The sequence below is a fragment of the Zootoca vivipara genome, chromosome 9, assembly GCF_963506605.1.
Source record: "Zootoca vivipara chromosome 9, rZooViv1.1, whole genome shotgun sequence".
Lineage (NCBI taxonomy): Eukaryota > Metazoa > Chordata > Lepidosauria > Squamata > Lacertidae > Zootoca > Zootoca vivipara.
In genome coordinates this window covers 24636484-24661882 of record NC_083284.1, presented here as the reverse complement: position 1 = coordinate 24661882, position 25399 = coordinate 24636484, and the positions used below count along the sequence as shown (strand labels likewise).

Here is a 25399-nt window from a genome sequence, read left to right as displayed (position 1 = left end):
TTTGGACAATACTTTAATTAGATTAACCAAAATGTCACCAGGCTTGATGATAAAGGGATAGGACCGGGGGCCGAGGTTGGGGGGGGGTGTTGGTTAAATGTTGGAGCCATGACAACAGCATTTGTTCATTTATAATAGTTGCATTCCAAGATGGAATATGGAAGGAGCTAGCAAACATTCAAATGAGGCTTTTCCCATGCCTCCCTTACTCTGTTCATCTAGCCCAGGTGTGGACAACCTGTGGCCCTCCAGATGTTGAGCTACAACTCCCATCAGCCTGAGTAAGCGTAGTCAATGCCCAGGGATGATGTCAGATATACAGCAACATTTGAAGAGCCAAAGGTTCCTCACACCTGATTTAGCCTGATGAAAATTTTTGGAGAATTCAAAAGCTTATTTCCAGGATAGCTACAAAGAAATAAAAACAATTTTAAAAATGTAACACTCTTTAAAGGTCAAGGAATTGTTTTTAAATAATCATTGCAGCTGGGAATCATGCAATAATGGCATCTTGTCACAATGCCCATGAAATTACATGCCTAAGTAAAATGTACAGATTCATCAATATCTTCCTTTTTAAGGCATATTATGTGATACAATTAGTACAGCAGGGGCATTTGACCTCACAAGCTCTTCTCTGAAGCTAATAACTAGTTATATGCTTACTTTCCCTTAAAAATTTTTAGTATTGATTGAACAATAAAAATGAACTGTTAATTCAGTCAGTCATTTATTTACTTAAAACCAAAGGTCAGCACTAAAATGCACAAGGCCCAGTTCCCAGTACAAAATATTAACATTATTAATTCATTGGAAGAGAACCAGAAAATACAAACGTTGCTAAAATATATTCAAACACAGTAAACAACATTCTTTTAAAGAAATAAATAGAAGTCCACCATTAACAAAATATAGTGTTGCCAATGCAAGTGGCTTGTTCTGTGAGTAGAAAGCCAATTCCATACAAGTTGGGTTTCTCCCACCCCCAAATCTACAATTTTTCTCCTGTTGCAGCCCTGGCAATCCATTCTAGAGGCCCCTAAGCCTGACCATTAAAAACAGGATTTCAGAAGGCCACAGTTGGAGAAGGGGCAAGGAAGCCTTGTGTGAATAGAACTCCTCTGACAGGGTAATCAGGATTAGGGCCTAACAAAATGATGAAAACTTTTATTCTAAGGCAGGATAATTATGGGCCAATTTTGGGTAACATTAAAAAGTAACATTGATGTATATGACATGTCAATACTTTATGAACTTTATGAACAGATGGAATTTTGTCCCACAATATATCAATAAAGAATTATGAGTATCAGGCATTGGAATAAACTGATTTTTAAGTAAAGCGAATTAATTAGTAACTTGGTTACTGTTAAGCCCTCTTTTAGCGGTTATAACTAAGTTTTTGACTCTCTAATCAACTATTTATGCACTTGATATTTATAAATATAAATTTTACTGGTTGTTTAAAGGAAAATATTATGTTTACATCATTTGCACATTCACCAGTTTATATATTTATTTATTTATCTACATACTTAAGATATTTATAATGTAGGATCAATAATTAAAAAGACATTGACCTGTCTATTTGTTTTTGTCCTGTTTTTCTGCATTGCAGAATGCATTGCATTGCAATCCATTTGCACTGCAAAATTTACAACCATGGCTGTATTCACACCATACATTTAAAGCACATGACTTCCCCCAAAGAATCCCAGAAACTATAATTTGTTAAGGGTGTTGGAAGTTGTAACTTTGTGCAGGATAATTAAAGGTAATTTTTCTCATAACTTCTGCTCCTGAAGCTGGTTGGTTTCGTTTTTTTCTTTTTTACCATAGTGGATTTCTGAGATCCAAAATAACGTCTTACATTTATGCTCAGGTTTCTGTGCTACATAGCTATTTATTTAATTTTTGTTACATCTTCCTTTTCTTCTACAGTAGAATTCAATGCAGCTAACAACACAAAAGTATAAACAATTCAAACAATCACAATTTTTATTGTTTGTCTTTCTGTCTGTCCGACTGTCTGTTTTATTACATTTATAACCTATATTTCCTCCAAGGAGCTCGAGATGGCATACCTAGTTCTCCTCCCCATTTTGTCCTCACAAGAACCCTGTGAGTTAGGTAAGGCAGAGAGTTGGTGACTCGCTCAAAATCACCCAGTGAGCTTCATGGCTGAATGGAGATTTGAACCCAGGGCCTTATCTGACAAAGAAAAGTAGGAAAAATGATAAAATGCTTCTGAAAATATAATGCATTATTTTCAGTGCCGGAATTCATCTACTTTTGAAGCACAGGCTGTTTTGCACAGGCTGCAATGTTTATGTTGGCTATTATTTAAGATATAGAGACTCTTCTTATTTAACTTACAACCCAGACATTAAGAGTCTCATGCTCTACCAATTTAACTATGGGGTGAGAAGTTATAGGTGGGTTTAGCCCCCTATGGAAGAGTCTTCTACTGCTATTAATCTTTCTTAACAAGATAAAGCCATCTTGGTGAAAGTCTCTATTAAGAAGAGTCGAGAAGCAAAGATATTTATTAGTCTTGCCTTAGGCACCTTCACTGACCTCATTCTAGGTGACATTGTCTTCCCCTCCAACATTGCTCTTTTCTGCAGGGTTTTTTTTTTTTTGTAAGTTCCGCCTTAACCGTATTCCCCAGAGGCTTCTGTTTCAAGGCTTGTCTTACAACATTACTGTCTTATTTCTGAAGCAGTATGTTGTAGGCCATTTTGGCTTCCCATTTGCTCCCTTTTGCCTGGACCTGTGCAACGTGCTACTGAACCAATTGCTGCTCACGAGCAATATCTTCTGGCCTGGCAAAAGGTTTCAGCTAAACCCCAAAGTTTTGGGTTCCCCACATTGGCAGGCAGAATAAAAGAAGAAGAGAAGAGAAAGAAGTTTTATCAAGCTCTTTGTGGGCCTTAGAAGAAAGATCAGAACTTATCCAGCTTGTTATAGACCTAGCTTGTCCTCATTTTGTATATTTAGGCCTGATTGACTCCAGCTACACAAGCTGAGGCTGATGAACAGAATATTGGGTTGAGGAAGCAGCTTTGTCATGCTGGCCACATGACCTGGAAACTGTATGCCAGCTCCCTTGGCCAATAAAGCAAGATGAGTGCCACAACCCCAGAGTCAGTCACGACTGGACCTAATGGTCAGAGGTCCCTTTACCTTTACCTATTTTTTTAAAATGTTGTAAGCTGCCTTGAGCATGGTTTTATTTTGGAAACGTGACATGCAAATAAAATGATTGATTGTGCAGGTGCAGATGGACATACAAGAGCAGATTACAGTTTAATACAGGGTTGCCATATTTCAGAAAGTGAAAATCCAGACTCAAAAGTGTATTATGAGTCGCCATACGTCTGACTTTTTCTGGACATTCCAGCTATGTCCACGAAATTCTGGATGTGTGGAGGCCCATCAGTCCATATTTTGGAGAATTTCCTAATGATTAGGAGTTTCAGGGAGGTACCATGGGCAAGAAGGTCATGCATCAGGTGAATATAGTCACTCTCCAATGTGAACAACCCCTTGCAAATGTTGCGTGCAATTTATCAGGGGGAGTGACTTTGCTGCATTTTAAGCTTCTAGTGCAGGTGGCGCTGTGGGTTAAACCACAGAGCCTAGGGTTTGCCGATCAGAAGGTCGGCGGTTCGAATCCCTGTGACGGGGTGATCTCCCGTTGCTTGGTCCCAGCTCCTGCCAACCTAGCAGTTCGAAAGCATGTCAAAGTGCATGTAGATAAATAGGAACCGATACAGCGGGAAGGTAAACAGCGTTTCCATGTGCTGCTCTGGTTTGCCAGAAGCAGCTTTGTCATGCTGGCCACATGACCTGGAAGCTGTACGCCGGCTCCCTCGGCCAATAATGCGAGATGAGCGCGCAACCCCAGAGTCACGACTGGACCTAATGGTCAGGGGTCCCTTTACCTTTACCTTAGTGCAGGCATAGGCAAACTCGGCCCTCCAGATGTTTTGGGACTACAACTCCCATCATCCCTAGCTAACAGGACCAGTGGTCAGGGATGGTGGAAATTGTAGTCCCAAAACTTCTGGAGGGCCGAGTTTGCCTATGCCTGTTCTAGTGTAACTTTACCCTTACTTTCTTTTTAAATGAAAGCTGAGAATCTGGAGTTTATGGTTCATCTGGGGCAACTACCCCCTTCCCTTCCCCCATGAACAGCTATGCTTTCTGTTCAATGAAAATTAATGGTTCCAGGAGGCGGACTACAGTTCACATGACTGTATGGAGGATGTCTTGTTAATTTCTAATTTTATCATCTTAGTCTTTGCCCATAATTTTCCCTTGGTCAACAAAGTTCAGAAATCCTTATAGACAGACATAAAAAATTGACTTGCCTTGACAATTGCTGACTTTAGCACGATGTTTGTACAAAATATGTTATATGTTTCCTAACTAATTCATCTAGGCATGGATTAATGTAGCTCCCTGTTGTACTGAAAGCTATTACATTTATGGAATTACAGTTTTTGACATGTTTGTGGTGTTAGGAGATTCGAGTAGCAACATAACTTAATGTTTGCTGTATTGCTGGAACAGTGGTAGGTGAGGTAGAAACTCCCACTGAAAATACATTGCTTCTGATGTAGCTACAAAACAACAACAATGATAAAATGGGAAATGTCATACTTTTATACCTTTGGTTTTGCTTATGTCTGCAAGGATAATTCAACATTTGGTAATAGCTGGTGGTGGCTGGTTGATGAGATTGCAATTAAACAACAACAAGTATATTTCTCCTTTCTCCCCAATACCCCCTTCACCCAGTTTAAACACAGTATTAAAATAAATCTGGTCAACTTGAGATCTACCTGGAATATGTGCATGATTTAGGGTAGAAGTGGGCAATGAATCTCAGCCAGGAAGTTTGAATGTTTTTGGTTAGGGAAGATGATGAATAGGAAACTCACATTTAAATTCTGTACATCTTTGACCATGGTTAGTAAAATTTTCTGCTGTGTTCTGGTTGGGTGAATTTCATCTTACATTTTACCTTCTCCCAGGACCATAGCAAGCATTGAACCATCCTTTCTGAGGGCAGAAAGAGAGTTCGCACCACACACAGAGAGATATAGTGTTCAGTGCTCTAGAGACAGACACTGTCTCTTTGCCTAACCTATCTTACAGGGCTGTTGTGAATTTAAATGGGGAGGGAGAAAACCATGTACATCACTTGATGTCAGGGAGCCGGCAAGGAGAACAGGGCGTTCACAGATCAGAGAAAGACAAAGAAACACGGGCTAACTTACAGTTAGTTTCTTTATTAAGAAAGCAGAACAGAGAACACACAAAGACTTCTAAGGGTTGCTCCTGTCTAGATGAAGCAGTTGCTCGGGCTGCTTGTAACTGCCCCTTCACTTCCTATTCCTCTGTGTTCACTTCCTATTCCTATGCCTCTCCCTCTGCCTACGGCGAGCCCCAAGAGACCCTCCCTTTTTCTGCCTGGCTCTCTGCTCTTTAACATGCAATAGACACCTTGTTCTGGGAGCAGGGGGGAGGTGGCTTGCAGATTGTCTTCATCATCCTTCAATCTCCCAGCCTCCAGTACTTCCCAGCTCTTCCCCTCCTCTGGGGTGTGGCTGGTTTCCTACCATCAGGAGTCAGGATCCAAACCCTAACCTTCTGTGCTTTCCCTGGGGGGGTCTCTTGGTCAAGCAACTTCCACAACTCCTCATCCAGCCAGTCCCTGACACTTGAGTTCTTTGGGGGAAAGGAGGAGACATAAATGTAAGAAATCCATAGTAGGAATTTTCAGCAGCCCTCTGGATAGTGGAGGACTTTGGGGCTCCAAATGTGGACTTTGCTAGCAGGGCCTCTGCCTTCAACACCTCCCCCAGATCTGGAATTCCTGTTTCTCTTATTCCTCTGCTGCCTCTTTTCAATTCTCTTTTCTCCTCTTCCCCCTCTCTCTCCCTGGGTGGGGTCAGAGCTTTTAAAGCCAGCTGACTGGAACCCCCCCCCCCAAGATCCCCCAACCCTCTTTGCCTGTTTAATCCTTCCCTGCCTTCCTGGGAGCCTTCCCCCAATGTTTGTTCTGGTGGACCATAGGTGCCCTCCTTCTGGCTCTGCAGTCCTTTTCTGTAGGTGTCCACCTCTCAAGGACCACAGAACCAAAATACACAAGGTCCCATTTTGACCATAGAAAATATGCACAGCTGGATTCCCCCCTGTTACAGAGAAGACAGGACTTTGATGCAAGACTGCTGGAGTACAGCCAGCTCCAAGCATTTGTCTGATGTTGTCCAGCTCACTATGAGCTAATCAATCTGTGGATGGAGCAGGGAGGTAAATGAGATGGCTTTGCTGTCTGTTACAATCTGTTGCTGTGTTGTCAGTCCACTGTGGAGAAAGGCACAGAAGGGATTTCAAAGGGAAGCCATCACAATGGATGTTGTGTGGTTTCTAATATATACAGCTCAGATGGGCTGAGCCTGGAATTCCCTTACTTGAGTTCAATGGAGATTCACATCAACTATTGGATGCTTATATTTGAAGCAACCCACAATCTTCCAAATATAATGTAAAAATATTTCTATGTTTCTGTTATGTGGCTGGGACCATCTGTTCATTCAAACAAAATATACTTGAATAGAAAATATAAACCAATGTTGGTAGTCCACTGAAACGCATTATTTAGCACGTGGTAGCCAAATATTTTATTTCAGGGAAGAAAATGGTACATCTCTGGCAAATTCCCATAAATGTTGACACATTTCCATAAATTTTTGCTTTCCATTAATTTGCTCTTTAAGGTCAGTATCAGCGATGAGCCTGGCTTCTTAAACTAATCAGATTTTGTTATAAACTGCAATCCCCGGTCTGGATAACAGAAGAAACCAAGATTCAGACAAAATGGAAATAAATATCTTTGAAGGCCTCATCCTGGCTTCAGAGTGGGAGGAGAAGAGAGGGGAGGAGGAGCACATGGCTCACTCATGCTTATGCATGTAATGCTAAACAATGGTTTAGCATGACACTGACCACAGCCAGTGCCTGGTCTAGTGGTTTTTGGTACCAGTGCTATATGTTACGGCATCCTTCTCCAAGCTGGTGGCCTCTAGATAATAACTGGACTACAACTCCCATCTTCCCTTACCATTGACTGTATTGGTTGGGGCTGATGGGAGCTGGAATCCAACATCAGTTGGTGGGGTTTTGGGGAAGACTGTTCTATGAGATTAGTAGAGTGGTGGGCCCATAAATTTTCTCAGTATTTTATGAAGACTATAAATGAGACATTATGGCTGTATCCCTCCCTTCCATCTGTTGTTTCGCCTGTCTCACGTGTTAGTTTGTAAGAGGGCGGGGATCTGTGGTTTTGTACTCCATGAATGCACACTGATGGCACAGCATAAAGCATAAAGACCCTGTGTTTATCTGTACTGTAGTATCACTCTTTTCTTGTTTTCTTTTCATTTTTCCTGCTTTTAGTCCTCCTCTTTCATTTTAGGCCATTCTTTTCCCTCTTGCTTTTTTGCTTTTCTGTGGTTCATGACTCAGAAAAAGCAGTCTTCCTGATGGGTTGATTTTTACCACATTTCCCTATTGTTCTTCAACTCTACTTGGGTGTTGTTTGCACATAATCCTTACACACAAGAAGGGTGAGTAGAGACAAGCGGAGACGTTCCCTGCAGGGAGTGAGGAGTCTCCTCTACTCATAGAAGTTCCCTGCATGATTTAATGCCCTGCATAATTGGGGTTCTAAATCGTACAATGCAGGGATATGCAGTTGTCTCATACAGGGATCAAACCTATAACCTTTGAGATATCAGCACCATGCTGTAACCAGCTGAGCTATCCAGGTATGTGGGAGCATCTGCAAGCTCCCACTGCCCATTGAGGATGATGCCAGGGTAGAGTTTTGCATGCTCCTCCCAGCCTGCCCAACTCGCGTGCAGGGTTTACACCTGAGCCAAATGGGATTTCAGGCTCTGCTACCCCATGAATTCTATTGGCTGCTATTCTTTCCCTGCTCTCCTCACCTGTGAATGACATTGTGGATGACTGGATTACCGACCACTAGACATCCACACTTCGATGTGGTCTTCTGTATTCACCATAACTGTTTGTGTTTCTTTTGCTCTTTGAACGCCATCGCTCCTTTGTTCCATAATGTCATTTCCCCACAGATTTTAGGCCTCAGTGGCCCATTTGTAGGGTCTGCTGTTTAGATATCTTGCCAGGGAAGCAAAACATTCATTTTACTGATCCCCAGCAATAACGCCTTCTGTAGATAATGTAGACAGGCAGATAATGTAGAATGTATGACCTTTAAAAGTCAGAAATAAGGAGCTAATTAAAAAGTTGTGAAGTGACCTAAGATATAATTATAGATGCTGACCTACTTAATACAGCTTGAACACAAAGTAATAGGGGTAATTTGGGTGCCATTTTCTGTTAAATAACTACATTGTGCCTATAGAAAAAAATCAAAGAACTGGGAGAAAGGTCAGGTTTCTCCAGTCTATTATATTGCACTGATGTAAGTTCTATTGCAACAGGGTAGAAATGGTTTTGTAATTTTATTCTGCTTGATATACATTCACAACAGAGATAAAGAGTCAAAGAGCTATTTAGCTACATGAAAGGATTTGAGTCTGTCCTGTAATTTTAAATTTAAATATGACCTGTAGGTAGTTTTACTCTGCCCACGGGCCCAGAGGATGCCACTGATTGGCTATAAACAAATCTGACTGCTTTTAATTGGCTTCCCTGGAGAAATGTAAGCATCAACTAAACCTCAGCATTGTGGCACCCACCAACAGCCTACCATCTTGCAATGGCAGACACAAGAGATACCTTGTGAGGCTAAAAGAAAACAGACCAGCAGAGAGCCAACTGTGTGGGAAGCAATCATTCCCTGGGTGCAGTCAAAAGAGAAAGGCAGCAGCCTGGAACGTCATACTCCATCCCATCTTGTCACCCCCTGCCAACCCTCCCAATTCTTTGCTTTGAGTTTGAACTACAAATTAGCCCTTGGCCATGGCCTTACCATATGTCTGAAGCACCCTTATAGCACTTAGATAGCCCTGGCTTCCCCCAAGGAATTCTGGGAACTGTAGTTTATCAAGGGTACCAAGAGTTGTTAGAAGATCCTTATTCCTCTTGCAGAGCTACAGCTCCTAGAGTGGCTTTTTTATGGTGATACTACAGTAAATTAAGAAATTTGGGGGGGGGTGGGAATTGGGGAAAAAATTGGAATTTGTGGCAAAGATTCCAACAAGGTGATTTTTTTATTATTATTCAGTGGCTCGACCGGAATGGGAAGGGAGAATGAACTGCAGGTTGATAGCAGGTTGAGAGGAAAGTGGGATCCGGAACAAGCCTCCCCAACTTTGCACCCCGTCCCCCAACCATAGCTGCCAAGTTATCCCTTTTTTAAAGGGATTTTCCCTTATGCTGAATAGGCTTCCTCGCGAGAAAAGGGAAAACTTGGCAGCTATGCCCCCAACCCCAGTTCCTAGAGTAGCTTAACAATCAATCCCTCTTCCCAGGGCACTCTGGGAAATGTAGCTCTGTGGACTATGCTGGACAAGATGGTGTTTTGTCTCAGCTGTGGAGAGGAGAATATGGGGGAGGGACTTGTACCCATAGCTGTCAAGTTTTCCCTTTTTTAAAGGGAAATTCCGTTATGCTGAATAGGCTTCCTCACGAGAAAAGGGAAAACTTGACAGCTACGCTTGTACCTCCCACATCCCACTGGTGGAAAAGCAGCTGGGGAAGGATGGCAGCTCAGCGATAAAGCATTTGAACACAGGGAGCTGTGTTATGCCGAGCCAGACTGTTGGCCCATTTTAATCAGTATTACCCACACTAGAGGAGGAGAATCTCAGGGTCAGTGGCCCTTCAATCCTGTCTATCTGGCCCTTGATGCTTTCTCCAGGCCACCCTCCCTCTTTAGGCACATCTGCTGCTCTGCTTCATGCCCTCCTTGAGAGTTTTTGCCTGGCTGAAATGTGTTCTTGAACTCTACTAATGCCCCTTGCTAGCTTGCCTGGATGGAGGATAGAGAGGGATGTCTGTGCAGAAACTAATCTGCTATAGAAAGGTAAAATCAACATTCATTGCTTCACCTGTTTTTGCTCTGGTCCTGCCCACCACTGGTATGTCGTCCCTAGAAGATTGACCCTTGGGCTGAAAAGGGTTTTTTATCCCTAGCCTACACTGACTAGCAGTAGCTTTCCTGGGTTTCAGGCAGAAGTTACCTTACTCCTTTCCTCCAGCCCTAGCTGCTATTATTATTATTATTATTATTATTATTATTATTATTATTATTATTATTAGAATTTATATACCTCCCTATACCTGGAGGTCTCAGGGCAGTTCACAAAACACTGTGTCTAGCTGTGTTCAGGATACAAACCTGTTTTCCTGGAGGGAAAACAAAGCTGGGCTTGGCTTTTCGTCCTGAATCTGCATGATATATGTTGCTTTAGAAACATGTGAAGGGAACTTTTGAGATGTGACTCTGCTAGCTGCAGTGCCCTGAGGGAAGGCAGGAGTGAAGAACAGCAAGGCAGGAGGGAGCTAATAGCCACCAGCTCCTGAAGCTTGTGAGAGAATATATTTTTATTCTAATGTATTTTAAATTGTAAACTGCCTTCGGTTGACTTGGCAGAAGGGTGGCATATAAGTGCAATATATTATAAATAAACTTAAATCCATTAAATTTCAGGTTGTGGGTTGGCCTTTGTGTTAGTGAATTGCTTTCACTAGATTTTGGTTCAGGCTGTGTATGATGACTGCAAGTCTTTGATGGAAAATAACTCAGGAGAGCAGATTTGGACAACATATGGCCTGTTGGTTACATGCAGCTCTTGAGGCACACTTGTACAGCCTGTGTGATCTGGATTGTAGTTGTTTTTAAAAAAATTTAAAAGGAAAAGAAAAACCCTTCTGCAACTAAAACAGGCAGATTTATCTATATGTGTATTTCTATTGTGTATGAGAAATATTGGTCAGATTAAGATGTAGAGATCTCTGTTGTATCTTTTTGTACCCTTATTCAACAGATTGTGATGTGAAGCAGCATATAAATTGTTGAAATAAATACATAACTAAGTCAGACCAAGAAACTATGGGGTTTGTTTGTTTTTCAAACTGAGAACATTGTGAATGCTTCTTAAGTCTACACAGGAAATCTGTGGCGAATGCTCTGGTGGCAAACTGCTCAAAGTTTATCAGCATTTCCCCAACCAACAGGGCAGTCCTATGCAGGTCTAATCATTAGTAACTCTGATTGAGTTTAATAGGTCTTATAGAAACTGTAAGATACTGTAGTTTCAACCTTGATGATCTGTAAATGTGGGACAATTACTGTCTGCAGCTAAAATGCTCACTGAATATCTTTTGGTTTTGTGTTTCCCCCTCCAGGAAAAAATCTTTCCTGTTTTCAGCTCTTTATGCTGCCTTTATATTTGGTGGTCGACATCTAATGAACAAAAGAGCAAAATTTGAACTGAGGAAACCACTTGTGCTCTGGTCTCTGTGCCTGGCAGTCTTCAGGTAAGTTGAGGAATGTGACAAGAATGCTCCTTACTTAATCAATATCCTATAATGCAGCATTCCCCAAACTGATATCCTCCATATGTTTTAGCTGACCACTCCCCTGGACACCATGGCCCAATGGTCAGTGATGGTGAGAGATGCAGTTTAACTACATTATTATTATTTATTAAATTTATATACCACCCTATACCCACAGGTCTCAAGGCATTTCACAAGGTAAAGGGCACCAGGTTGGGGCCAGGGTGGACTTTGGTCATATGGCACCCTGAGCAAGGATAAAATTTACCACCTCCACCCCCATTTTTTTCTCCCCCCTCCCTTTTATTCATGCCTTCCTGTGACTTGGACCCAGGTCACAGACCTACTTGACATGAGTTTAGTCATGATGCACTCCCACTTGACTTCTGCTGAGTTAGTCCTTAGTAGCAGGCAACACAAACCAGGTACTATGATAGCTCTAGAAGCTGTCAGTTCTTAGAAAAGCTAAATCTGTAACCCAGCAGCCTCTGCGGTTGGGAATTTTGACAGGAGGGAGGAGGTCCAGGCAGTGAGCTCACTCCCCCTCGCCTTCCATTCTGCGCCCCCTCAGTTCAGCGGCCTGTGTGAAGGAGCCACCTTAACAGCCCTGAATCTGGCCTTGGGGGGCAGGGGAGGGGAAGCTGCTTTAATTACTTCTGGTTTCTTAACCGCTTTCTCCAACACACTACAAGCATTGCGACAGGAAGGAAGACAACAACCACAAGGCTAGGCGAAGTGTATGAACGAGAAAATTGCACCGTGCTACTGCCAGCTGCCCTAATATTGCAAACGTCGGCATTCAGTTGGTACCTACACCGGGAACAGGCGTTGCAAAGGCTGGATTGAAATAAATGAAAGGCATGCAAATATGTTTCCCACATGGTGAAAGCACCCCCATGTGGCAAGAGTCTAGATTTCACATCCTGAAGAAGCATTCTTTCTGCATGGAACCTAATGATGGCTGTTGCAATAAAGTATGATTTAAAAGAACAGTGTAACTTTCAAGCAGGCCTGACATCAGCATGCAGCCATAGTTGTTACCACCGCTGATGCCTGATCTAGCCCCCCCCCCCCGCCTTTAATATAAGCTAAAGCATTCCTCTATAGCCAGGCTGTCGACCTTTAATTATATGTGGCCTTTTAGAAGTGGGTGGGATGTTTTTCATGTATTTCTCTTTCCTCGTGGCGCTGTGGGCTAAACCACTGAGCCTAGGGCTTGCTGATCAGAAGGTCAGCGGTTCGAATCCCTGTGACGGGGTGAGCTCCCGTTGCTTGGTCCCAGCTCCTGCCAACCTAGCAGTTCGAAAGCACGTCAAAATGCAAGTAGATAAATAGGAACCGCTACAGCGGGAAGGTAAACAGCGTTTCCATGTGCTGCTCTGGTTTGCCAGAAGCGGCTTTGTCATGCTGGCCACATGACCTGGAAGCTATACGCCGGCTCCCTCGGCCAATAATGCGAGATGAGCGCGCAACCCCAGAGTCGGTCACGACTGGACCTAATGGTCAGGGGTCCCTTTACCTTTACCTTTACCTTTACCCTGTTTCCCCTATTTTAAGACGTAGTCATAAAATAAGCCATAGCGGGATTTTAAAGCATTCAAGGAATATAAGCCATACCCCGAAAATAAGACATAGTGATAGGCACAGCAGCAATGCCAGCCGCGGCAGGAGGAGGAGGAAAAAATAAGACATCCCCTGAAAATAAGCCATAGTGTGGGTGTTTTTTAGGAAAAATAAAAATAAGACTGTGTCTTATTTTTGGAGAAACACGGTATGTGGGATTTGTTTGTTACAAATTGCTTTGGGTTGCCTTGTGATAAAGGCAACTGACAAATTTATAATAATAATAATAATAATAATAATAATAATAATAATAATAATAGTCTGCCATTTTAATTTCTCCCAGTGCCCTGGTGTGCCAGTTAGCTGTAGGCTAAATTCAGGGTGATAGCACTGGTATGCAAAACCCTACACATCTTGGGACCAGGATACCAAAAAAATCATATATATAACGTATACACCCAATGGATTGCTATGCTGTGCAGGGTACAAGAATCAGAGATTTAATGTAGTGGCACTTTGAAATGCCCTCCCTTTATTTATTTATTTATTTATTTATTTAGCCACAATTTGAAATACAAAATTAAAAAAACTAGTTTAAAACAGCTTAGAATTGAAAACCTTTTCTTTTCACTGATTTATTATAATTTCTTTTCACCGATTTATTATAACTCAGCTTTTCCTTCCAGCCATCTGAAACTTTCCGTGCCATTTTATAATCTACTTAAACTATTTTATAGTTTAGCCTTATTGAGTTCATTTATTTGCCTCACGGCTTTCTTACTTTTTTCATTGTTTGCTCAAGATAATTTTCAACAGGCACATAGATACATACTTTTCAGGGCTAAGTATTCTAGTTGCTATAACAACTGGATACCTTTGATCTTGTAAGAACCTTAAAGAGTATCCTCTAGAAACGGGTATTCTGCCTTTTCGGATTACTGTTCAAATCTCCAGATTACTGCAGTATTTTCAGATTCTGTTTGGAGCCTAGCCCTCTCCCACCGACCCCAGTAACTTCACAGGGCTACATCCCTGAAGTATTCATTAAGGATTATTTCAGTGTTATACCATGCTTATGAATCCCTCCTGTGCCATCCTAAAGATTATTAAGTGGCTTCCTTAATTCCAATGAGATCTCTTGCCAAACAGAGTTTTACAGTAGCTAAAAAGTGAGTATTGCCTTTGCATATAAAACCCGAAAGCTGTCCAGTCTTGTTAACTGTGAATGTGGCGGAACTAAGATATTTTCTTAATAAAATAATTTATTGGTTATGCCCCAGTCTCTGCAAGGCCTTCGGCAGACTTTGGCATAATTATAGAAGCTTTGATATACAGTATTTATTTGTAAGTGCTGGATTTACCCACAAATGCATTTGAGCGGATGAGTAATTTCAAAATAAAGGAATCTTGCAAAAGCAAGGACACTCTGTCTTCTGTAGCAATGCATTGATTAATTCTAGGGCGTTACTTGGAAACTAGATGTGAAATGCTATGGAGATGATATGGTGTTTCTTATTTATTTCAAGAGTTCTGTTGCTCTAAGGCAGGGATAGGGAGCCTATGGACATCCAGATGTTGTTAGACTCCAACTTCCATCATCTTGGACCACTGGCCATTGTTGACTGGCACTGATGGGAGTTAAGAGTCCAGCAACATCTGGGAGGTCCCTGGGCTAAACTGTATTGACTCACCAATCATCCTCCCAACTAGATGCAGTGTCTCTCACACAGGAGACACGGAGGAAGTATCCACTGTCTGTAAAGGAGTAGCCTTGAACTCCAACATAGAATCATAAAGTTGGAAGGGGTCACAATGGTCATCATCGTCCAACCCCCTGCAATGCAGGAATCTTTCACCCAGGACCCTGAGATTAAGAGTCCCATGCTTTACCAGCTGAGCTAACTGTATGATAAACTCTATGTTGGAGAATAACCACTGTCCATGCTGGCTGGGACTGATGGAAGTTGGAGTCCAACAAAATCAAAGGAAGATGTTTCCAATAAATGTGTTTAATAGCAGCATCCTTAACTAAATTCTTCTGTGGGAACATTTTATTCGAGTATTCAGAAAGGGTGCAATCTTCACATGAGCATCTGGTTGGCTGCTCTAAGAACAAGTTGCTGGAGTAGATGGGCAGGATTGGGGCAATGAAGGTACTTCCTGCTTCTTGCACTCAATAACTATATCTGGTCTCTCTAAGGATTTTGTCTTCTACTTTCTGATGATAACCGACTGCTCTTTGTTTTCTCTTTATGGTCATGAAGTATATTTGGTGCTGTTCGAACGGGTGCTTATATGGTGTACATTTTGATGACCAAAGGACTGAAGCAGTCAGTTTGTGACCAGAGTTTTTACAATGGACCTGTCAGCAAATTCTGGGCTTATGCATTTGTGCTAAGCAAGGCACCAGAACTAGGTGAGTGCCTTCTCTCCTTTTTCACTTCATGGGCTACATTTGGAACAAAAGGACAAAGGTGTGACAGAATTGCTCCTTAGCAGTTCTCTTGTTTTATGGTATATTTGTAAGTCCCCTTGATGTGCTTGAAAAAGGTGCTTGTTTGATTGCTTAATAATAGTGCTCGAAAAATGCCTTTAAATTTTCGCATTCAGTCAATATATTAATCACCGTACAACCACTTGTATTTGTGGTCTCAAATGAGTTTTCTTCAGTGGAGCAAAATTGGAATATAGTTAAGTCATTCTGGTTCACATTTGTGAAAAAAATAACAAATACAAATAAGATGAAGATGAAGAACATGTTCACGACAAACAAAAAAAACTCTCAAAATTCCAGATGCAATAGTTGTCCTTAACTCATACTGTTTGGATTATTAAGGCTCATGGGTTCTATATCTGCTGCTGTTCCTCAACTATCTTCCAAGAGCAAGAAAGTAGCATTTTAGCAACCACACAAAGTGACCATTCATCAACCCAGTGAATGGCCAATGCAGCCAAAAAAACTTAACCCATTGGTGGCACAGAGGCTACCTAACACAGATACGGTCTTATATTGTTCATTCTGCAGTACTACTACTCCTATCAAAATATTGTATATAACCAACACAATCTTCTCAAGGTTCAAATTTCTCAAGGGCCAACAGAACAGGAAAAAACAATAAACGGAAATCAGTGATATATATATGACTGCCTGCTCGTATGCCCGGCAACAGGATGGTCTAACAAATTCCTCACCTAGAAATAATGGCCAGACCTAGTCTCCCTTCTTCACTTAGTTTATGATGATGTGTCTAAGCAGTTTCCTCACCAGCATTTACACATCTATGTTTGCTTATCCTGAAGCTTCTTAGGCAGATTCTAATTGGAAATAGGAAGCAGTGATTTGGCAGACATTCCACAGCTTGTTTCTCAGGAAACCTCACAGGGCTTCCGACCCAACAAAATACCGGTAATGATGACTATTAAGAATATGCTGTTTCAGTGCATTGCTGGTTTTCAGCATCAGCCAGAAGGAGATATCCTTCATATTAATTTTATTGTGTATCCTGCCTTACTTTCCTCTTGTGTTTCCCAAGTGGTCTTTGATCTAAGCACTGGCCAGAGCCAGACCTGCTTCACATCATTTAGAATGGTACCACTTTGTACCCTTCAGACTGCTGTTGGGAATGTGCAGCGCTTTTTTCTTAAAAAACCTTATGGGGTACTCTCATTTCCCTACTCATATTGAAATACTGCCCCTCAATGAGGCCAAACTTAGATTCACAAAATGTTTAGGGGTATGCGTACCCCTGCGTCCCCCCAGAAAAAAAGCACTGGGAATGTGTGAAAACCTATTGTGAGTTATCTATACTCGTCCTGCAGTTGCTTATGGAAATGGGGCAGTGTTAGAAACTCGTATATATAAGCTAGGCACCAAATGTTTCCTTAAACCAGAATTACAGTTGCCAAAATGGAATGTCTAGTTGCCATTTGGGGGCCAGGCCGCTCGAAAGTTGTATTTTTTCAATATGACAGGTCGATCGCGGGGCATCCCTGGTTGATCCTGGTTGATCGTCAAAAAGCTCAACGACTTTGGTCAATACAATGGGTAGATCACTGCAAGTTTTTTTTAGTGGGAGTAGATCACAGTCTCTTGGAAGTTGGACATCCCTGCTCTATAACATCTGAATCAGAAGAGGCGGTGCAAATTCTGGACCAGGGCCATAATAATAATAATAATAATAATAATAATAATAATAATAATAATAATAATAATTTATTTATTTATTAAGTTTCCCCAGCCACTCTGGACAGCTTCCAACAGAAATATTTAGAATACACTAATTTCTTAAAGATTAAAAGCTTCCCTAAACAGGGTTTCAGATGTTCTCTAAAAGTCTGGTAGTTATTTTTCTTTTTGACATCTGGTGGGAGGGTGTTCCACAGGGCGGGTGCCACTACCGAGAAGGCCCTCTGCCTGGTTCCCTGTAACTTGGCTTCTCGCAGCGAGGGAACTGCCAGAAGGCCCTCGGCACTGGACCTCAGTGTCCAGGCAGAGCGATGGAGGTGGAGACGCTCCTTCAGGTATACTGGACCGAGGCCATTTAGGGCTTTAAAGGTCAGCACCAACACTTTGAATTGTGCTCGGAAACGTACTGGGAGCCAATGCAGGTCTTTCAAGACCGGTGTTATGTGGTCTTGGTGGTTGCTCCCAGTCACCAGTCTAGTGCCACATTCTGGATTAATTGTAGTTTCTGGGTCACCTTCAAAGGTAGCCCTAAATATTGTGCATTGCAGTAGTCCAAGCAAGAGATAACTAGAGCATGCACCACTCTGGCGAGACAGTCCGCAGGCAGGCAGGGTCTCAGCCTGTGTATCAGATGGAGCTGATAAACAGCTGCCCTGGATACAGAATTAACCTGCGCCTCCATGGACAGCTGTGAGTCCAAAATGACTCCCAGGCTGCGTACCTGGTCCTTCAGGGGCACAGTTACCCCATTCAGGACCAGGGAGTCCCCCACACCTGCCCGCCTCCTGTCCCCCACAAACAGTACTTCTGTCTTGTCAGGATTCAACCTCAATCTATTAGCTGCCATCCAACCTCCAACCACCTCCAGACACTCACACAGGACCTTCACCGCTTTCACTGGTTCTGATTTGAAAGAGAGGTAGAGCTGGGTATCATCCGCATACTGATGAACACCCAGCCCAAACCCCCTGATGATCTCTCCTAGCGGCTGCATATAGATGTTAAAAAGCACGGGGAGAGGACAGAACCCTGAGGCACCCCACAAGTGAGAGCCCAGGGGTCTGAGCACTCATTTCCCCCCACCACCACTTTCTGAACACGGCCCAGGAGGAAGGAGCGGAACCACTGTATGACAGTGCCCCCAGCTCCCAACCCCTCTAGACGGTCCAGAAGGATGGTGTCAATAGCCGCTGAGAGTTCCAGCAGAACTAGGAAACAGCTCTCACCTTTGTCCCTAGCCCACCAGAGATCATCGACCAGTGCAACCAAGGCAGTTTCAGTCCCATGATGAGGCCTGAATCCCAACTGGAAGGGATCCAAATGGTCCGCTTCTTCCAGGCATGCCTGGAGTTGTTCAGCAACCACTCGCTCAATCACCTTGCCCAAGAATGGAAGATTTGAGACTGGGCGATAGTTGGCCATGTTGGCCGCATCTAAATATGGTTTTTTTAAGAAGCGGTTTAATAACCACCTCTTTCAGCAGGTGTGGGAAGGCTCCCTCACAGAGAGAAGCATTCACCACCCTGCAAAGTCCATTGCCCAGCCCTTCCCGGCTAGCTTTTATAAGCCAGGATGGGCAAGGAGACAGGTGGTCGGTTTCACTCGTCCAAGCAGCCTGTCCACATCCTCGGGGGTAACAGATTGAAATTGATCCCACTCAGTTTGACTAGACAGGACTTTAGCATTCCCTCGCCCTGGCCCTGCTCCCACGGTGGAGTCTACCTCTTCCCAAATCTGAGCGACTTTACCTGCAAAAAAAACTTTGCAGAATCATTAATGGACTGGATAAGGGCCAATAAACCGAGCTTGAATCCTGGTGGGAAGATTGAAGCTTTGTGGTTTCCATACCTCTTTTGGATGGGCAGGTAAATGTCTAAATGGGCAGGTACATAGTCCTGGTTGCATCTTTGTTATTAGAGGGCCAGGTGACCTCCGTGGCTAGGAGCGCCAGCTAATTCACAAGTGCGCTTCAGGGATCTAACATTTTTCTTCTGTTTCTTTTTTCCTCCCCCCCAGGAGATACAATATTTATTGTTCTTAGGAAACAGAAGCTCATCTTCCTCCATTGGTACCACCATATTACTGTACTGCTTTACTCTTGGTACTCTTACAAGGACATGGTAGCTGGTGGCGGCTGGTTTATGACCATGAACTATGGAGTGCATGCGCTCATGTACACTTACTACGCCTTGCGGGCTGCTGGCTTCAGAGTGTCCCGGAAGTTTGCCATGTTCATCACCCTATCGCAGATCACGCAGATGTTTGTGGGCTGCATCATCAACTACCTGGTCTTCGCCTGGATGCAGCAAGGCCAGTGCCACTCACACCTTTCCAACATCGTCTGGTGTTCTCTTATGTACCTCAGCTACTTTGTGCTCTTCTGCCATTTCTTCTTTGACGCATATGTTAGCAACACCAGAAAAACAAGGAAGGCCGAGTAAAGCTAGAAAGGAGAGAGAGAGAGAGAGAGAGAGAGAAAGCAGCAGCTGCTCAGGTCATCCGCAAAATGGCAAACACAAAGAGGGGGAGAGAGAAAGAGAGAGTGGGGTGGGGGACAGAAATGGCACAAGAAGGAAACATTTATATATGGTGCAACTAAAACCCAGCAGCTAAGGGACAGCTAAGTTTGTTCAAAACCAGTAAGTTTATGATCCTGTCACGGTGAGGACTCACTGGATGATCTTGCATCTCAAAAGGCTGCTGTAAGGCATCTTCCTTCTTGCATCTTACTGCTCTTAAAAAACAAACAAACCAACCACACTTTTTTTTTAAGAAGGGGGGGGGGAAGCAAAAGAAGATAATGATTTTGCAAAATAAAATGGTAAAAATAAATGGTTTCCCTGACCATAGATGACTTTTATTTTTTAAAAAAGCAAACTAATTATTTATATATACTTTCTAACTTGTTGTTTTTAAAATACAAAACTTGAACAAGATTTGAGCAGAGGAAACACACAATTCTGTGTCATATGAACATAGGACTTTGACCTGTCAGAGCTGCATCTAGCCCCATTGTGTCACCTCTGACTGGCAGCTGCTTTGCAAGGTCTCAGGCAGATGTTCTGCAACCTGACAGCCATTTAAAAAATAAAAACAAAAACTCAAAAGAGTCCCAGGACCAAACCTGCCATTATCTGCATGCAAAGTATCTTCTCTCCCACTGAGCTCTGACCCCCAACAATACCAGATTTTTGCAAAGTTAAAAGTTTTCTCCTCGAAAGAGTTGAACCCTAAAAGCTTCAATGTGAAAATGAAAGGTTAATCTTGAGTGCCTGCTATAGACAGCCATTTAAGCTCAATTGAAGTAATAAATGGAGAGGAATTGGTTGGGTTTCTGTTTTGTTTTTAATACTGTGTATTATGCTGTGAGAAGACCTGGTATGAGATATTGATTTGAGAATTAAATACTGTTGAGATGCAGTATCAGAGAGAATGTGTTCCAGTGCATTGTCTGGTCAAAAGCAATGCGTACAGAAGAGCAGTTTAATATACAGTCAGTTATAATTAAATATGCTTGGGGCTAGTAATAAAGGAGAGCAGGGAAAAGGAATCAAGGAGCTAAGAAAAGGCAGAGTTGGCCAGTCCGCAACGTGCCCTACAAAATACTGCTGAGAAGGGTTTGAGAGTCATAGTACAGTATATAATTTATTTTTCTGAAGTCCAGTTCTCAACACAGGATGGCTCTGAGTGTGGTTGCTGTGGGTGCATTTTGTTGGGAATACATCACCAATGCCACTTGCCCAAAGTTGATTCCAGGGACTCCTCAGGCACAGGTTAAAGATTAAGAACCATAACAAGGGAAAGAAGGAGTTTTGAGGTTGCCCGTCCACAGCCAGCACGGATTGCCATTCTCACTAGAGTGAGAAGTATTATATTTCTCTTTAAATTGCAGCCATCATTTCCAAATTGGCACCTATTTTTATAAAAAGAACATGCAGATTTTATGCTAACTGTGCCCTCTTGTTTGCCTTTTGGGTTGGGGTGGGGTGGGGGGGTGATTTCTTTTCTTTTTCTTTTTGGTGCTGTGTAAACGGCCACCCTAAAGACAGACCTATTCCATGCAGTCTCTTTCGAGAAGCCGAATAGATTCTGATGGGACGCTTCCCTAAGCACACAGGGCCCATGAGGCGAGGTGAGGCAATTGCTTCAGGACAGCAGGCTCGGGGGGGGGGGCAGCTGATCCTGCCTCCATCAACCTAACATTGCCTATCCCAGGACCCTTAACAAACTCTAATTCCTGAGGGTGCCATTTTCTGGTTCACCTCAGGCAGCAGAGTATATTGAGCTGGTCCTGTGTGCACCCACCCACAGGAATTGTTCCAAAAGCCATCTTGCGAATGCAAAACATTATGGTGGGACTGGTCTTTGGAACAGGAAATGGTACTTTAAAATATCCTGATCGTGGCAGCTTCCATTTTGATTCTACTGCTGCCCATGGTGGTTCCCACCACATGATCTGCAAAGTCGTTTTCATAAAAGAAAAATTGTGATTTTTTTTTTAATTTTTTTTTTTTTTGAGGAGACACATGCAAAACATCCGGTTCTGCTCCTTGCAAATAAATCAAAAAACCCAAGAACCATGAGCAAGCAATGAGCCATCATGGGCAGATGAGAACAGCAGCTGCTATAAACACAGAACAGCCCTGAAATTACAGCAGTCGGTAAATGCAGTTGGAGTGACAGGTGCAAAGACAAATGAAAAACTAAATATCTTTAGAGGGGGTGTTGTTAGTGCTGGATGGAAACTTCAGGGGGGGGGGAAACAACCCTGTGGTATGGTACATATTTTATATTTTTATGAACTTTGAAGAATAGATATCTGCAACCTTAATAGTGTTCTACAGGATTATATGTGAATTTAGGTAACACTGTGCTTCTGCATTTGCCTCACAAGCAATGCAAAGATGTTTAAAGTGCCCTCATCTGGTCACTTGGAGATACTACAGTAAAAGGCATACGCTTGGCGTCATCACACGGCAAGTTTTAAATGGGAAAGGATTGAAAGCCTAAATGCAGTAATTGTGCTGCAACAAATTAACTCTAATGTCCAGAGACAACTATTCTTAATTTTTTTTAAAAAAATGAAATCTGTAGAAAAATATACTGTAGCATCTTTGGTCGCTTAAAAAGACATCTGGTTCTTCAGTCAGCTGCAGATAAAAGGACAACCTCAGAGAATTAGCTGAAAAGAGCCATATTTTCTACAAGGAAAAGTAGATTGTATTATCTGTAAGATTTCAGTCCTTACAAAGCCAAATAAAATGTGTAAACGTTCCTAGTACTTCAAAGAAACAAGTGTGTAAACTTGATGTTATAACTGTGTTAACATAGTATTCTCAATTGTATCAGTTTGGTAGTTTTAACTCAACAATTAGAAGAACTAGCAGAACCAATTAAGAACTGCTGTTCTACATAGAAAAATCATACATGCCTATAACTACAACCATAACACATATGTGAGCTGTCCAAAAATAAAAACCTGGGTGGGGGCTGAATCTCCACCCTCCCCAGCTAATGCAAAATATTCTCAACTTCCCTGCTTTAATTTGAGACTGTACAATACCAAGTAATATTTTCCCTTATTTTTGCTTCAACTGTGCTGTCCACCATTCATGACAAAAAGCCGATGTAATATTCTGTTAGACATAACAAGGGCTTTTAGTGTTTCACCTTGTGTAGAAAAACTGCTGCATTCTATATTATATGAACAGTGTTTTAAGACAAGGAAATTGGAAAGCTCTCTGGAGTTTAATCATAACTGTGAAAAATGGCGGGGGAAGTTTCTGTCTGTGTCATTTAAGTTATTAATGTTCTGACATTGTTATATGGTACAAACCCCCCTCCTTAAGCAAATTGTTATGTTCAGTGAAACATATGACATGATCTTAAATTATAGACTCCTGTATAAATGGAAATATCAATTAAAATGTATAAAAAATTAATAATGTTATTTTACAGTTTTGGGAATAGATTCTATTCCACAATGAGCCTTTTCTGCTTAAGTATTTATCCCCAGTTTCCAATATTTGAAGTAAACCAAAACCAGTTATTATAGAATAACAAAATTATTGGACAGCAGTAGTAACTTTCAATGGTGCCATTCATTTTTTGTGACTCTTGTTCCTCCTGTTGTGCTGACTGATCCAGTGAATCAACGCTCCCACAGATCTTATCTTGAAATAAATGAAAAGGTATTTCACAAGGGAAGCCAATACTGCATTATAGTTTCTTTTCTCTATAAAGCAAAGGAACAAACAACAGTAATCGCAGCATACACGGAGGTTAAAATCCTGGACATGTTCACCTGGGAGTAAGTCCTATTGAAATGAGTGGGGCTTACTTCTGAGTGGGCAGATATAGGATTGCTCTGCAATGTGTTTTTCTTCCACTTACACTCTTGCATTAATGGCAATGACACTTTAGACTTTAAAAGTTTAGAGGTGAAGAAAGATATTCTTAATATCACTTGTGAAAAATGCTTCAATTCTTCTACCATGATTAAACAGTGATAACTATTCTTCTTGTTGCTATTGCATTTAGTTATTCAGACTTTTTGTGATTGAAAACCCAAATAAACATCACAAGAAACAAGCAAGCTATTGACAAAAAAAAGAGTATAGGATGTTTACAGAGGAAATAATTCTAAGAAATTATTACTTGGATGTAAGTGCCATTGAATTTAACGGTGCTTGCTTCTGAGTAGATGTGTATATTGTACTGTTATGTCCCATTAGGATTGCACTGTTATATCCCATTATTTGAAATGTGAAAATGTAAAGATAAGCTAACTTTCCCATTGAAACCAATGGTTCTTAAAAAATGCTTAATTTTAACTTGATTGTGCCCATTTTCTTATGGTGATATGTGTAGTATTTTGAGACAAATGGACACTTTACACCTCCTTTAGTTTTCTTCTCAAAATCTATGAAAACAATTATTAATAGGTCCATCCTGTCCACCACTTTTGGGTCAGTATTGCATTGAATTCAGAAGGATTACTCAGTCATGAGTTTGAATGATGAGACTCAAAGTAATTCTGAAAAGCCCTTCAGAAACCAATGGTACCTCAATCATTGAATCTCCATAAGGGGAAAGGGTCTTCGCTAACCAACTAAGAAATGCTCAGAGAAGACCTACTGAAACAAGGGACTTTTCCATTGATCTTAATTAGTATACTCTAGGATAGATTCATTAACCAGCTTCTAATGTGTAGTGCCTATTGTTTTAACTGTTCTGGGACTGCACAACATTATGAATAGGAGAGCTTTCCCACATGTTTATCTCTTGATTCAGATATGCAATGTAAAAGTGAATGATCTCTGCACCTTAAGAACCCAAATTACCTGAAAACACTGCCAGCCAATGCAACATCTGGAGCAACATATGCACAGCATATGCTCTCATTATTTCCATTCATCTTGAGTTTTTGGTCATTGCTTATACAAATAGGTACCTCTTAAGTATGGAAATTGTGGCACAAGTGAACAATAGTCAGGCTCTTTAACTGGAAATTTCCATTTAAAATGCATGTTTAAAAGTGGGTAGGATTTGTCTCTCAGACTCAGCAATATGGTGGGTGGTGGAACAAAGCATGTGTGAAGTGTTCTTTTCTGTAGCATGGCATACATAGCTCGCAAGACAAAACTGCAAAAGGCTCCAGCACACCTACTCATGAGTCAGTCAGTCCTGACATCTGTGACACTTTGTCATGAATGATGGTTACTTAGGTGTGCCTGCCTCCACTTGTTTTCCCACTTTAGAATAATTTGAGGACCATTCCATTGATTTAGTGCAGATATCTTCCAGAAGATGCTGAACTACAACTCCCATCATCCCTGGCCTGCGGTCATCCTTACTAGGGCTAATGGGAGTTGTAGTTCACCAACATCTGGAATGCCAAAGGACGTGAAGCATTTCTTAAAATTTTCCATATATTTTGAAAGTAAGAAATTGTAGCTGAATGCAAGTAAAATAAACTTCCCAGCTATTTTTTTTAATGTTATGCAACACAAGTATGTATGAAGCAGTATTTTTATAACTGATATTGAAATAGATATCTCAAATACTGATTTCAGTAAAGAGACT

The 25399-nt window shown here is 41.7% G+C and overlaps 1 protein-coding gene across 1 annotated transcript in view; it reads left to right on the top strand.

Moving 5' to 3' along the window:
• Positions 1-22386, top strand: part of ELOVL6 (ELOVL fatty acid elongase 6) — a 66017-nt gene extending 43631 nt beyond the window's left edge. Inside the window, exons 2-4 of the mRNA XM_035111833.2 lie at positions 11413-11544; positions 15393-15544; positions 19331-22386. Of these exons, the coding sequence (XP_034967724.1) occupies positions 11413-11544; positions 15393-15544; positions 19331-19755 (709 nt within the window). The 3' untranslated portion in view covers positions 19756-22386. The remainder of the gene's footprint in view (positions 1-11412; positions 11545-15392; positions 15545-19330) is intronic.
• Positions 22387-25399: the final 3013 nt, after the last annotated feature.